This window comes from Diprion similis, chromosome 14, assembly GCF_021155765.1.
Source record: "Diprion similis isolate iyDipSimi1 chromosome 14, iyDipSimi1.1, whole genome shotgun sequence".
Taxonomy (NCBI): Eukaryota; Metazoa; Arthropoda; class Insecta; order Hymenoptera; family Diprionidae; genus Diprion; species Diprion similis.
The window spans coordinates 11,315,423-11,330,985 of NC_060118.1; the positions used below are offsets into that span (position 1 = coordinate 11,315,423).

General features: G+C 36.8%; 3 protein-coding genes across 6 annotated transcripts; 2 read left to right on the plus strand and 1 right to left on the minus strand.

Moving 5' to 3' along the window:
* The first annotated feature begins 8,023 nt into the window (after positions 1 to 8,023).
* LOC124414759 (B9 domain-containing protein 2-like) lies at positions 8,024 to 11,157 on the plus strand. 4 transcript variants are annotated; one of them, XM_046895822.1, is made up of 4 exons: positions 8,024 to 8,158; positions 10,316 to 10,426; positions 10,508 to 10,768; positions 10,849 to 11,157. In XM_046895822.1, exons 2-4 carry the CDS (start codon positions 10,339 to 10,341, stop codon positions 11,025 to 11,027), a joined length of 528 nt encoding a protein of 175 aa, XP_046751778.1. In that variant the 5' UTR covers positions 8,024 to 8,158; positions 10,316 to 10,338; the 3' UTR covers positions 11,028 to 11,157. The 4 variants fall into 4 exon arrangements, with proteins under 4 accessions (XP_046751778.1, XP_046751780.1, XP_046751779.1 ...); XM_046895823.1 differs by having other exon boundaries at positions 8,053 to 8,105; XM_046895824.1 differs by lacking the exon at positions 10,316 to 10,426 and having other exon boundaries at positions 8,039 to 8,158.
* Positions 11,068 to 14,571, plus strand: LOC124414750 (tectonic-3). Its single transcript, XM_046895805.1, has 5 exons — positions 11,068 to 11,505; positions 11,591 to 11,824; positions 11,920 to 12,088; positions 12,166 to 12,362; positions 12,448 to 14,571. The coding sequence occupies exons 1-5, from the start codon at positions 11,173 to 11,175 to the stop codon at positions 13,528 to 13,530; spliced, it is 2,016 nt and encodes a 671-aa protein (XP_046751761.1). The 5' UTR covers positions 11,068 to 11,172; the 3' UTR covers positions 13,531 to 14,571.
* Positions 13,772 to 15,397, minus strand: LOC124414770 (ribonuclease kappa-B). The gene is made up of 2 exons (XM_046895837.1): positions 15,170 to 15,397; positions 13,772 to 14,804 (listed from the first exon to the last, which is right to left on the minus strand). The coding sequence occupies exons 1-2, from the start codon at positions 15,239 to 15,241 to the stop codon at positions 14,583 to 14,585; spliced, it is 294 nt and encodes a 97-aa protein (XP_046751793.1). The 5' UTR covers positions 15,242 to 15,397; the 3' UTR covers positions 13,772 to 14,582.
* Positions 15,398 to 15,563: the final 166 nt, after the last annotated feature.

Consider the following 15,563-nt stretch of genomic DNA (forward strand, 5'->3'; position numbering starts at 1 on the left):
TTTAACGTGACCGAGATTATTCTCTGTCCTGTAATAATCCAATGATCGACAAATCGTTGGACAATTTTACGGACATTTGAGGGTGCGGCGCTAGCTGACGAGTTCCAGTGTAAGAACGATGCAAAATACGGTTGCAAAATGTCGCTGCGAATGTGATTCGCGAAGCTGATGCATCTCTCCATGAGAATGAACTTAACAACGTAACTAACTTCAACCTATTTGTAGATCTTCTTCCTGTAGATTTGTGTCTTCGACAGCTGAGCAATGAGCATATAATCTGTCCGGGCTTTTGTCGAAACGATAAAAAGCTCGCGATCATCCTCGATGGTATAATCGTTTTTCGCCCTTCCGGTGTTGCGTTGGTAGGTAGAGGATGCACGTCTGGCCTGACTGAGCTCCTTTTGCGCGCAGATCTCCTTATATTCCTCGCACTTTGCCACTTATTCTCATTCCGTGCACGTACCTCAATTTTATTTCAAGTCTTTCTCGCTCTCTTTCTCCCTCCCAGCTTTCATCCAAGCACTCCCTCCCTCCCTCTCTCTCTCTCTCTCTCTCTCTCTCTGGGTATCGTTCCGTCCTCCTTACTCCAATAAAAGCAGGCCGCTTGCGCTGTAATTTTGTTTCAAGCCTATTCATTCAACGGAGGCACCTCCACTTCATTAGCCCAACCAATCATCTCGGTTTACACAAGTAACGCGAGCGATATCGCGTATCGTGTATTATGTTGAAATACGAAAGGAGGATAAAAAAAAATTACGTAAAAAAATGAAAAGGGATCAAACAATATTCGATATTACCCAAAATTATCGAACATATATTTATACCCGTTTATAATACATATACAACTCGAATTTCAAAATATTATACATACCTACGTTTGTTACAGATATATTTCCTGTTTGCACAAGAAACATCAAATAAAATTTCCAATTACTTATTGATATGTTTTCGCTTTTGAAAATACATAAAATTTCTCCGTTCATATTATATTTACGATAATAATAATAATGATAATGAAATCAGATTGCTTTCAGTAAATTTTACTGAAGGATAAACCACATTACCGGACAAACGTCATCGCGGTATGTTATATTTTTTATTCAAATTCAATGTAACGATATAAAATTATTTCAACGAAATCAGCACTGCTCTCAATCAGAATACAGCCCGGGTTAAATTATAACAGCTTTGTACCTTGTGTACCAATTTATTAACGAAAAAAAAAATCAGGATTCGACTATTTTTCTGTTAGAATAAAAAACATGCAAAAAAATTAAAAAATAAGTCAAAAAGTGCAAAGATTGTTGAGCAATCATACTAAACTCTGTATTATTTGAAATGAATGGAGTAAAAATCGTCATACGTAAACGGACGATAATCTGAGGTGAAATTTTTTCCACCGTTCAAAAAACGTTTCTTTTACAGTGAGAAATAATTTACTTTCATTAAATTGTCCGTTTATTACATAATGCAACACATGCACGATACACAAATTGCGTAGACGTATTTATAATACATTCATATTTCCTGAGGGTATGATATTCGTTCGAAGGAAACCACATCAGGCGGTAGTATAACTGGTATATATGTATATATGCGTGTATATGGGGTATTCCACGTCAACTCGACCAATGTTAAACCCCGACCATCTGAAAATCACTTCATATTTTTCTATAACATTCTATTCTATCAAATTTTTTTCAAATTTTTTTCATTTAACCCGTCGTTTTTTATAAATATTTGAAGTCGATTGCGATTGCCCGTTTTTAAGAATATGAAAAAATTCTCTAAAATCTTATTCTATTTTCTTTATCACCTAATTCGGAATTTTTAAATTTGTAAACCCAAAATTATCTTTACTATTTAGAATGGCGTATCGTCGAATTGGTGAAAGCGAACATTTACAAGTAAATCGACGCTTCTTAAACGCTTACAATTTGATCCTGTGTTAATTTTGGGTTAAAAAATTCTTAAATTCCGAATTAGGTGATAAAAACAAATAGAAAGAAAAAATTCGGCCCACGTTTTCCTTAACGGGAGGTGTTTTGTGTCATTCACTGGATTTTCTCAAATTTTTTCAAATTTTTTCAAATTTGTAGAAATCAGCATTCGCAATCGACTTGAAATATTTATAAAAAATAAAAGGTTCAATAAAAAAATTTGAAAAAAATTCGGGTCGCGTTTTTTACAGAGTAAAATGTAAGAAAAAAACATGAAATCATTTTGAGATGATCCGAGTTCAACACTGGTCGAGTTGGCGTGGAATACCCCATATACATAACATGCGGCGTGCATGCATACGTCGAATTTGACCGAATATTGTAACCATCTCTTGATGTATTTAAATGTATACTTGCTAATCCCCTAAGTACCCCCCCCCCCCCCCCCCCCCACCCCGCGCAACCTCTGCCGAGGCAGAGAGAGTAGATCCAAAATCTCTCATATCCAGCCTTTGCGCTTTGGGTTTTAAGCGAAACGCGTTTACACGTGTGTAAGTGTACCCTGTGCATGCAAGGTACACGGAAATCCCGAAAAAGGGATTCGGCTACGGTACATACATATATATATATATATATATATATATATGTATTCGAAGAGAGTGCGAGAAGCTGGAGGCACGTTTGATGCGCGGGTCAAAATTGTGCAGATCTCGACGAAGGTTCGTGCAAATTTGTCCATAAATCTACCCCTGTTGGTACTCGTCAGTATGCAGTTCGTTAATGAAACGCACAAGTTGCGATAGGAAGTACGAGTACAATGAGAGTGAATCTTATACCGAACGATCCGAATTAAAATTTATTTGTTAAAAAACAGCAGAGTTTAATCACTTTGGTGGTTATACTTGCGATAAATTTTCTAAAAATTGCCAAAGATTTTTTTCAAATTATTTATCTTATTATTATTTAATATTATAACATTATTAATACTCTTTTCATTATTATTATTTTTCTCGTTTTCCGTCGATTTTGATACATTATACTATAATACACATATATATATATATATATATATATATATATATATATATATATCTATATAGAATATGTATAAGTCGCACATATAAATATGTCAGATGTAGAATCGTCGAGTATGAGGCAGTTCGGCTTCGAGGCGAACGAGAGCCTCGAGTGCCTGAGCACTTCAAAGTTCCGGTTCCGCTGCCCTCCGACAGGGTAAAACCCATTAACTGTAATGTATATATGCATGTGTGTATACATATACAATATATACATATATATGCAATTGTAAATGCAGATTAAGGTGTTTCGTGCGAAGATCGATGTGGGGTTGAAAAAATTTAAGCCCCACCCCACCCCCCAAAAAAAACAAATAGATAGATAAAATAACTAGGCAAACTGCTTTTATTTTATGAGAGAAGAAATGTTTTTTTTTAAGCAAATTGTGTATGCAATGGAATATTTTTTATACGATATAAGTATTGGATTTTAAATGAAATTTTGTCACTCTTTCGCATCACCATCGCCCATCAGTGACAACGAGCAAAGCATATATATATTCGGAGAGATTTCCTTTGAAGGAAATGGAAACACGGGGGGGGGGGGGGGGGCGGAGGGGGTGAAGAAAGGGGTAACAGACAAAGAATAATATAAGTGAATAAAAAATTGTGACAATGCGCGGGCGGGATGGAAATCCTGTGTTCGCGCTGACGCGTTATATCGTATATATACATATCTATGGAAGAATAACGTTATATCGGAAATATATATATATATATTTTTTTTTTCTTTCTCATTCTCTTCTCTAGATAACGTGTATTCATGCGTAATAAATACAAGCAATTGCTATCCGGTGGTAAGAAATAGCGTAAAAAGAAAATCTGCGTTACGACATGACCAGAGGCTGGAAATTAAGTAGGCAGGTACATACATACCAAATAGGTATATATACTTTTATTTTCCCCACTTTTACCTTGTCGGTGTACTTTACCTTGTCCTTTTCTTTTTCTTTCTTGTTGTACGATTTTTTTTTTTTTTTTATTATTTCCTTTCTTTTCACCCCGTGGCTCGAAATCGATACTTTGAAAAATTTTAACAAGCGACGAAATGCTAAACTCCTTGTGGCTTAAGGCTCAAAGCTAGCGGCTTAAACTTCACTCAGGGCCAAGCTGCGAGCTCAAGCCAAGATGTAAATGAGATATAGATTGTGTGGATATAGGTACGAGATACATCTAGGCGAGAAAGGCGAGAAGAGAGTGTAAAAGAGGGGGGAGAGAGGGGGGAGACAGGGAGTAACGCGGCAGAATGTAAGGGTAAACTTTTCCGCCCAGTTTACACAGCCAGAAAATACGTATACCTGTACACAACCACTGTAACCGAGTTTATAAAGTATGTCATACATACTTTATTCTATACATTATATAAGTGTACATTCATACCCGGATGTAGATAACAACAAGAGTATTATTTAGTATTTCCTAAATGATAAATACAAAAGTTATTCTCAACTTTGATGAAATTTATTCACCAAGGGTATGATTTTTTGCAAAAAATTTTTTACCGATTTTCAATAACGGTAGATTCAAGTTTCTCGTGTACGGTATCCTTATACGACGTCACGTATTAACGAGAGAGAGAGATAATTACCAGTTGGGTGAGGGCGGAGAGTATCGGATGAAAATTTGAATGCCTCCTCGGCTCGTTTCCCTAGATACGTACGTATAATGCAACGAAATGGCTGTCGGCGAAACTGGTGTTCTATCGAAGTCAATTCATTTCACGTTAATATTAATTATCCTCGACTACTTTCCCCGGAAGCCACATCAATTTCGGCTTAATTACTTTGGTGATCACTGAATAAGACATGTTGAAACGTACGTTATATGGATGTACTTGTGATACTCGGGACGGTTTATCCAGGCGGCATCTTCCCCCTTTTACTTTTCCTCCGATCCGTCTTTAAAATTAATTCATTGATTGACCGATGATGAAAAAACGCGCGAATATACAGTCATGTTCGTTAACAATGTCTTGGGTTTGTGGCTAACTTGTTTTTGGTGCGAAAGAAAATGCGAGTTCGATTCTATACGAATTATGTGACAATGACTCAGGATCTCTCACGTCGGCTGCATCGCCAGTCATTGTCACATAATGCGTATAGAATCGAGCTCGCATTTTCATTCGGACCGAAAACAAGTTAGACGAAGTCCAAGGCGTTAGTGAATATTACTGTAAAAGTGGTTTATCAATAGTCATTAAATCTGGAAAAATCTGTGCTAAGACAATACGAAAGAAGAAGTGAAAATAAGTAATAAGTAAAAATAAATGATAATAAGCGATATTTGCTTCTTTTTCGCAATTCTACCGGTAAAGGCAACGCATTTCTTGAACTGTACGTGGAACGGAAATAGGTAGGCGATTCGGATAGGATAGACACACGATATCATCCCGCATCGTAACTATCTATTTATAATTAGCAAACTTGATTTTAATCATTCGAGCAATTTCGTCTACTGTTACTGAAAAGCTAAAAACAGAGACTACACAACATTCGCATCTAGCCAATACATCAATTTCCATCTTAATTCAATACTATTAATTCAAACGCGTGGGGTAGGACATAAACCTGCATACATACACTTACACTCAACCCTCGTTTCCCGAGCTAGCTTGTAGATAGAATTAAGTCAGAGTCTACTATTCCGAACAGTAATTACATCAAAACTCGACTCGAAACTTCGTGAATGTTCCAGCTGAATAAAATTAAACATTCGAAACGATGTCCAAGTAAATGAAGAAATCGACCAACTTCCAACCCAAAGGGTGCGAAATCCGTACGTGTTCGAAAGGGTAACAGAAGGATAGTACATAAAAATGGTGCGAAGAAAATATCCTTGAGGGTTTTCAAGTCCGCGAAAATGGTGGAAATGTCGAAAATAGCAAAGAGGTGAATGAGTGTTGTTACCCCGGGAGCATAATAAGGGAGAAAGCGATGATGGAGAGTCGATCGTTTCCACGGGGGTGTAAGGTGTACGGCTTCTGCAGGCTGCCTTAGGAGTTATTAAACATCTCGAGCATTACAAATTGCTGTCCATTGTGTAAACCACTCAGCGAGGTTGGCAGTAGGGGGCAGCCATAACGATCGTTCTTAAAGTTATCCCAGAGTTCTCGCGTTCTCTCGCGCACCTCGGCTGACGGGTCAGCATCACTTCAGGGTGCGAAGAAGAAGAAGAAGAAGAAGGAATTGTACCTACCTATGAGGGAAGGCGAGAGTAAAGTAAAGGAGCACTGCGGAGGCGGCAAGTTAGTCGTGTTATGCCGTGGATACCGTGGCGGCGGCGGTTTTCGCACTGGCTCTTTTGTGGCCTGTGCCACGAGGTCTTTCTATTTCCTCTCGTTTCCTCTCGTCACGGTAAACCGCGATCCCTCCTCCTCGTTCTCCTCTCTCAGCCGCACACTTCTCACGAGCATTCGCTGAGCCCTCTTCTCGACCTTTCCTTTTTTCTCCCGCTCTTCTATGCTATACATAAATACGTTTCCTCCTTGTGAAAAGTATGCGTCGACGTTGATGTGATAACGTGCTTTGGTGTGTGTGTCAACGGTGCCGTATCGTCTCCGCTCAACCAAATAAGAAGTGCCCCGCCGCTAAGAAATTTTAATGTGAAAAAAACAGAAAACGCGGAATAACCGTGCGTTCAGGATGAATAAATAACTCTAACGCCGCGTGTCCCTCGACGATAACACGTTTCTTGTAGTTGTACGGATTTTCAACACCTTTAAAAAGTCGTGTATTACATAGAAGTAAGTATATTTCCGGTTATGCATCGTGCGCGATGATGTAATATGCATTTTTTGATTTTAGAACCGTAAAATATTTCCAATATATGCGATAAAGTCTGTGTTAAAATTCATTCAAGAGCGTCATGTGTAAAGTTTTTTTTAAAGAAATATGCACAACAATACAGCGTTAGTATGACGAAAATAATGATCCTCTCCTATGAAATCATCTCACCGTATTACTTCCAGCGTCTTATATACGACCACCCTTTAAATACTTGGCACGTGCTAAATTGTCCCGTTTCATATATACAGATATACAAACGCGTCTGTACACCCCGAGTTATATATACACATCCAGCCGAGTATTCCGGTAAATGGTCACATTATTGCGGTAAAACAGTTAATAAAGTAAGCAATAACTATGCAGCTGGGATTACGCGGAAGATGTACGACGCTGAGAGGTTTATAATACCTCCGGGAAACTTCGCGTTCGCGTTGCGAAAATTAGTGTGTTTCTTTTTCGTATTTCCTCGTTTTCTAATTCGACATCTTATTATTCACCGTTCGAAATAATTTTCAACATGTAGGCTGGACTTAAAGAAACGTTTCCGGTCAACAGTATGAAATTTTGAAATGAAAGTGTATATATATAGGTGATTGCGACGCTCGAACGACGCGTTTGAAATCTGCGAATTTATCATCCATGATCAATAATTTTAGATTTTAAAGTATTCCGAATATTTATTTTCGTAATCCGATTATTGTTTTCTTTCGATTTTTACATCGAATCAACAATTATACGGCGTGTCATCTTCCTACCAACTTTTAAAAATGCCTCCAATTTCCGACACAAGCAGCGCCACTTGCCGGCTGGTTGCTTCGCGAGCGAGGAAAATAGCGCATTCCTAGATTAACAACTATACGTGAAAAGATTCGGACAAAATAATTTATGAACCCACGCATGCCTTCTGAAAATCGATTAATTATATTTATTTCACCGTATTTAGATAAAAATAGCATCGATTCTGAATAATCGGTAAAATATTTCTAGAACAAATCAACTGTTTCAAAACAATTACTATTCCGTTTATCTATGAGAACATTTGAAAAGAAGCGATCTGATAATAATCGAATCTTTGAAAACTCGAATGATAATCGATTAATCCAGCGCCACAAGGATCGACTCTTCAATCGATTTGACAATAATCGAAGCTTTGAAAAATCGAATGACAATCGATTAATCCAACACTACAATAATCGACTCTTCAGCATCGTCAAATAATTTCGCATCACTCACTGAAATTACTAACAAACCGAATAGTTGTTTACATCTTCCGTTGACAGAAGACTTTTCACTTTTAAAATTCGGTAATAATATTTTAACGGCTACTTACCATTATACTGCATGGTTTCGATTTATGGTAAGGCGTAAATTACTATCAGCTGCTCTCGCCTTGGTCTAATTTTTTCTGAAAGCACAATATTGATACAACTTAACCTCAATGCCGAATTAATTTCATACCATTTATATTTATTACATTTACCCACTATAAAATATTGGTTAAAAAATTAACATATCATATTATATCATTATTATTATTATTATTATTATTATTATTATAGTCATCCTTACTTTAATTCAGAGTACAAAATTCAAAATGTTGCATCGCCGAACTGAGAAGCAAAAAAATTGTTCAACTGTGATATGTGGCTATCCTAGAGCTGCTCAAGCTGCGGGAATATCTAGTCCTAAAGCAACTCAGTCTAACAGAATTGTCACAGACAAATGGCCTGTAAAAATCTGCTCGAAAACATCAACTGCCAAGAATACCGGCTTTAACGATTTGGAGTCTGACATACTTTTGCTAATATTCTCAAACATGAGTGAAAAAGAACTAGCGTCATCGGTGTGCAGAGTTTCCCGTCACTGGTGGAATGTCGCGCGTAATCCACGACTATGGAAATCGCTGGAATTCAAAGGCAAATTCATTTGGTTATCAGCAGTGATTTGACTACGTATACACTGACTTGTATATTATTATTTGGAACAAAGTGTATTTACGTAGTTATCAGAATTGTTTGAAAATCTATAACGTTAAACGTTTGCCATTCGATTTGAAGGTGATAAAATAGACACGATAACGATCTGCGATCGCCTCCGAAAATGCCCAAACTTGGAAAACTTATCTTTGTACAATATGAAAGATCCGGCAACATTGATAAGGCAGATGTGCAGATGTAATCGTTGGTTAAAACGTTTAAAGATCAAGAATTGCCGCGGCGGGGAGAATGAAAATATTCCTGAAACAGTTTTGAGAAATATTTTACACTCATGCAGGGGTCTGGAATCGTTGAATTTAAAGAGCACCCAATTCTCTTCTACAAGGTGTCGAAAATCGACTGTTTGAACAAGTATTTGCAAAATCAGGCGATAAATCCTTTAAAGCGATTTTCTTATTTTGCGTCAGGTTTTATCACGAGTTGGCAAATTTACCAAATTTGCGCAAACTAAATTTGAGTAACAACAAATATCTTCAAGTAAAAGATCTGATGACAATAGCATTAAATTGTCGTAAGTTGGAAGATGTATCGCTGGTCAGAGCGCATAGCGATCTAGATTTGCTTCAAATTACCGATCAAGATGCAATATTTTTTTTCAAAAGTTTATGCAATTCTTTGAAGCGTGTCGACTTCGATACCACAGGGCTTACTGCTTCGTCTTTTCAGGTATTTCCGACGTCATAAATCGAAAATTGAAAGCAGTTTTTGAACTGTTAGAAAAAAAAATTTCTCGATATATTCAACGAATCGTATAACATTTCACAGGCAATATTGAGCTGTCCCTATTTAGAGCAACTGAGTCTTCGCAATGCTCTTTTCCTCACCGGAGACATATTTCGTGCTCACATATCAAAGCTGCGAGGCTTGAAACAACTCCGTTTAACTCAAGCCTCACAATTGGTGTCCGACGACTTTATATCCGTTAGTAAAACGCGCGTATTCGATCGTCTTACTCTCGTCGATCTCTCCGGCTGCTGGAGAATATCGGACATTGGTCTTAAAACGTTGTTGCAACGTTGTAAAGATAAGCTCACATACCTCAGTCTAAAATCTTGCAAATCTATGAACGACCTCAACTTCATTGTAGAAAATTGCAAGAAATTACAGTATCTAAACATTGCTCATGCTTCTGGCATGGATCATTCGTGCGTAAAAAATTTACCCTCGATAAATCCGAATTTAACCAAACTGGTTGTAGACAATAAAACACTGTCTTATCATGACCTGATGATGCTTCATACTAGCGTACCTAAACTAACGCTAATACGTTCCATGTCAGAATTTCATAAGGATGAGTTCGCAGTTTGTGCGGAAGACGATAGCGATTGACTTTTATATGTAATTGGAATATGCTCTAAAACTCTTGAATTATTACATTCTCAACAAAATTTGTACAAATGAAAATTGAAAAATAAACTATTATGAAGACCATTTATTAAAGTAAAACAGTATCCTACGTAATTTCCTGATGTGAACTTAACTTGTACGGTATATTTTTAAACACATTTCCTTTTCAGCATTGTCAAAATGATTATGGAATATGGCTGAGCTACACATAATTGGTCAAATAAAGTCTGGAAAGAATTTTCAAGCATCGAATCTTTTCTGTAAATGGAGCTTTCACGTTGGTAAAATACAGAAAATCTTCTACTAGGTATAAAATGCCTTTTTTAATGCCTAATTTAAAAAATTGTATTGAAATTGCACAGGTGGGGGCTGGAAAGTGATAGACGGTTCTGCAGAGGGACAAACTCAAGAATGCTGTGATTTTTATACCGATATGCCAGTCTGGGATCACCCTGTGGATTTACATTATACAACGCAAACTCTGCAAGGTTCTCCAAAGCTACTTCTGCAAATATTTTGCCGAGACGATTACGGTAGAGTTTTATTTGTAGCCTACGGCGTAAGTTCCATACCTCTAACCCCGGGAGCTCACGCTATCACTTGTCATACATGGAAACCAGTCGGTAAATCGTTCTTTACTTTCTATTTCTTTGTATTACGAGTTTACGATTCTTCGATTCGTCATTGCAATGTTTGATTACAGGTGATTGGCAAGACAGATTGAGAGACAGATTTCTTGGCGTGAGCCTGCAACTGAAATCGCCAAACGCCTTGGTCAACACGGAGGACAGATTCGAACTGCTCACTCAGACAATGGGCTCGGTGGATATAGACCTGCATATACTGGCACGGAATTTCGAAAAATTCGGTTGTCGTTTGTAGTGGACTAAGCGATTTGATGACAGGAATTCCCAAGTGCTTCTATGTAAAAAATGTGCCTTATCACTACTCAATAAGACATTTTAATCAGTCTGTTTAATTCTGATGAAACGATTGATTGGAAATATTTTATACATTGATATCTAAAATGCATACCAGGATGATATATTTACTTTGTTACGTGGCTGTATTAGTCAACGCACAGAGCACGGAAATAACTTTGGATAAAAGTACGTTGATGTGTTTAAATGATATCGATTGTGATGTGGCAGAAAGTAAAAATGACTCGGTTGAAACAACGACTCAAGAAATCGAAACATCGCAAACTGTTTCTGACGTTATCAGCAAGGATAGAAACTTGTCAGTGAAAATAACGTCACCATTGCCAGATACGACTTCCTCAAAACCAGTTACCTCAACAGCAAAACCATTCGTCAGCAGACCTCAAAATCGAGAAGAAAATTGTTACTGCGATTTGACGGTAACTATTCCATTCGTTCCTTTCCATTGCAGAAGAATATCTTTGTTTGGGTAATTAAGTATATGCAATATAATCAATTCCCCAGATTTATTCTTGCGATATTAATTGCTGCTGTGACGTGGATTGCAAAGATTTGGATGTAACAGGATTGTTCAGCTGTAAAGATCATCGCCCAAAAGTATATGACACACGTTATTGTTACGATGAAAATTACATTCAAGACAACAAAACTCGTTATTTGCTTGAAAAACTGAGTGATAACTTATTTTGTATCGTCCATGATAATCTTCCGCCAGTTTACAGCATCAGTTACGACCCAGTGAGTATTATTCTTACACACAATGTGTTTACCTTCGACAGAAAGTCATGAAATAATGTGAAACTGATGAGAAAAGTTGAATTATCCCGTTTCAGAATATTTCAAACAGAACTACCCTCAACGAAATTGTACAAAACAATAGAAGAAGTAGATTTAAGTGGGAGCACAGCGAGATACATGTTCCACTACAATTTAATTCAGAAACGCCGTATCGACACGGAAATAATATTTGGAAGATTCAAAACGGTTTCATCAAAAAATTAGGTAAAATAATTAATTTGACAGCGACTCCTTTGCGCCTAGTTGTACAAACAGTAATTTCCTATGTTTGATTGTGTCAGAGTTGCCTCAGACAGGATTCACAGGTATCTGTTCGTTCAAAAAAGCTTTGAAATATCTCGAAGAATGGACCGACTCCTGCATGCAGATTTCTTTGGAAAATCAAAATGTACAACTGTTTGCCGAAACGTTCAACAACTTTACTATAATAGCATCACCAGTTTTATACAATGATTCTCATTTCAAATTAAACAATCAGGTACGAAGTCTTAGATTGAAAAAGAGGAAATCATACAGTATTAATGTACCTCAAATTATTATTGTAATAATTCTACGTTTTGCAGACTTGTCCAAAAACTATTTGTGTGCCAGTCAAATCGTATTATTGCTTGGGTTCGTGGAATTTGTGTCAAAATGAAAGTACGCCAAGTGGAAAGTGCAACGAGGGAACTTGCACCAACATTGTAAGGAGTGTTAGATACGTATTTTTGCACAACGGCATAAAAGGTATCGATGCTTTAGATGTTTATCTCAAAATTGGCAACGCGTCTCAAGGTTTTTACCAAAAATTTGAAGTATTTTACAAATGGTTTAGGGATGACCAAAGTAAAGTGTTTCACCTTAGCGGTAATCCCGGTTACATATTAGGAAAACCAATCATTATAGGAGAATTAATAATGAACAAAACAAACGCTGCAGATTATAGTTACGTCAGCATTGACAAAACGGATTACCTTCTGTCCCTGCCCGTAAGCAGAGTCGATGGTCGATGTGACAAAGAACGTCGATACACAGTCAATTTTGGTGAAGATTTGAAACTAAGCTGTAAAATTCAGCATGAAACTCGTAATTTTACAATCAAATCCTGCATAGATTTACAAAAGTTAATTATTGAAGCTATGTTGAAGAGAACTTTTTTCAATGTAAGCCAAGTTGATCAACACAGGACTTACGTTGCAAAATGGAATTACCTACGCAATAATACCACAGATGATTGGGTAAAAATTATATTTGATAGAATGCCACGAACCATTGTTACCGCGCAAATTGTAGATGACCAATTATTATGTTCAGGTTTAGTAACGTCGTTGAGAATTGATATCGTTCATCGCCATTTGTCCGAGCCACAAACAGTGGATAATTACAAAATTTTAGGTGTCGGCATCACGTTTTCGGAGGAGTCTGATATCTATTGGATAAAATGCGATACCAAAAATTGCGCAGATGTATTAGTTGTTGATATTGTAAGCTACGTAATGTTTCACGACGTATCACGACCGTCTAAATATTTTTTCGCAGAAGGTCCAAACTTGGATATCACCTTACCGCACGATTTTTTTTATCCCTTTATAAATAATGCTCCAATCGCCCAAGAATCTCATCTGCTAACTTTATGCACATTCCTTGCACTAATTATTACATATTAAGACTTTATTGTTGATCTCACCTGAAAGTATTCTTAGCCTGTAAGATTAGATTATTTCACACAAAGACCAAAGATCTTGATCTCATGTAATTTTTATACGAATTAAAGTAGTTTCAAATTTATTCCGTATTCCCTTAAATAAATCTTCCTATTTTTATTCAAAACTAGGAATAACCACCAAGAAAACGAACTGCTTACTGACCATTTTATACCTCTATAATAAAATCGATTAGAAAACCGAATTTCAAATAGCGATTCCTGCTTTATTTATTTATTTATTCCTTTATTTATTTATTTCTTTATTTACATGAATCGAAAATCATACTACTTTAATCAAACACCGCATTTTAGTAATTTACTATAATATATCTATTCTATTTATAATTATAATACCACATCATATTTGAACCATTACGCTGCTTGAAACTTGGTAGTGATGGAATGTTACGGATGAAACGATTGAAATCCACATATGAATAATTTCAGTAATGCCTGAAGGATTACCGAGTTAGATGCATCAAATTTTTGGATGTAGTAAGTATTAACAAGTCATAAATATTTTCCTCGAACAAATACTAGTTCAAGATGTTCGTAACAACGTTTTCAAATTACACGACGCCAGGTAATTTCCTTGTTACTTGCATCAAATATTGAGTTACCAACTGCTGTTCCGATTAAAGTGAATAGATGCACCGCTAAATGTATGCATAGATATATCGGTTGAAAAGAACAGAAGACGACGATTAACGATATCAGTAAATGACACTATTATTACATAAATATACACAATTTTGTACAAATAAATTACGCTCTTGCTAAATCAGCGCCACAGACAAGTTGAGAAACAAAGAAATGATATTAGTATTAGAATTTTGAAATTTAACTGAATAACGCAGCAAGCCTGAGAAACGAGTAACTCGATACCATCTCGGTTAATAATACTCGCTTCTTTACATTCGCCGCCTCTGTTTTGTTACAATTTTACGTTTGTTTTTATATTTTCTCCTGCAAGCGACCACATGCCAGAAACATGATTCCGGGCGAAGAATCTAATTACACGCTAAGCGACGATCTAGAATTCATGTAGAATTGATGTCCAGATATTAAGAAAGTAAAAACGTAAAGGCAGGCGGCGATCCAGCAGTTGTAAGCATTTTGCACGTAGCCCCTATCTATAGTCGTATAAAAGGCGCCTGGTGAAGCGAACGAACCTTCAGCCGGCACATCTTCGATCAAGGCAACGCTCTTTACGTAAAAGAATACCCCCATCAGTATCTACGAAACGAAGTAATATTATACGTAAATGTTAATAGATGCATTATTAAAGCGGAACTTATTTAACATTTTTCATTTATAGCAACGAAAAGAAACAGAAAGCAAATTCCTTGTAAGAAGTAAGTTGAAGATCTTAAAGTACGAGACATGAGACGAGACCTAGTTGGGGTTAACTTTGGTTATAAAAAGAAGTTTGGTTGGAATATTTTACGACGAGGGAAAAGAGAACGCATTTTGGGAACGTCAGGACGGTTAATGTCAATGAATTGAATGAAATCCAGAGAATTATGAACAAGCGTGAATATGAGAGGGAAGACGGAACTGAATCGAACGAGTTACTTAAAATGTTGAATATAGCGTCTTACCAGCTGGATGATACCCCAAACGGATATTATCAAACCACAAAGGGCATATTTAGGTCCGCAAACTTTGACCATGTTTGATATTAAAGGTTGGTGCAAGCCCGTAAAATCAATCCAAACTCAGCAAGTTCGAGGAGGCTCCCCACAACACCAGCTAAACAATCTCGCCTGTGAAAACCACCGTCTAAAGAGGAGAATTGCAAGTTACGCCCATCAAGTCATATGACATTGCAATGATCGATATACAAGCGGCGATATATCGCAACTACGAAAGTTGTGTCGCGGACTCAACTGTTTTCGATTTATTCGCAAATGATGTTGACAGATCCTCGCTTGTTTCCGAAATTTCTAGAATAAAGAGTTGAGAATTTTTTCTTACCCTCCAACCAACAATAAT

Bases quoted from the DNA above. Each gene is read 5' to 3' on its own strand.
- LOC124414770 (XM_046895837.1), bottom strand. From the start codon at position 15,241: ATGGTCAAAGTTTGCGGACCTAAATATGCCCTTTGTGGTTTGATAATA. The intron at 14,805-15,169 runs GTAAGACGCTAT...TTCGTTTCGTAG, and splicing joins TTTGGGGTATCATCCAGCTG to ATACTGATGGGGGTATTCTT.
- LOC124414750 (XM_046895805.1), top strand. From the start codon at position 11,173: ATGCATACCAGGATGATATATTTACTTTGTTACGTGGCTGTATTAGTC. The intron at 11,825-11,919 runs GTGAGTATTATT...ATCCCGTTTCAG, and splicing joins ACAGCATCAGTTACGACCCA to AATATTTCAAACAGAACTAC. The intron at 12,363-12,447 runs GTACGAAGTCTT...TACGTTTTGCAG, and splicing joins ATTTCAAATTAAACAATCAG to ACTTGTCCAAAAACTATTTG.
- LOC124414759 (XM_046895822.1), top strand. From the start codon at position 10,339: ATGGCTGAGCTACACATAATTGGTCAAATAAAGTCTGGAAAGAATTTT. The intron at 10,427-10,507 runs GTAAAATACAGA...GAAATTGCACAG, and splicing joins TAAATGGAGCTTTCACGTTG to GTGGGGGCTGGAAAGTGATA. The intron at 10,769-10,848 runs GTAAATCGTTCT...GTTTGATTACAG, and splicing joins TCATACATGGAAACCAGTCG to GTGATTGGCAAGACAGATTG.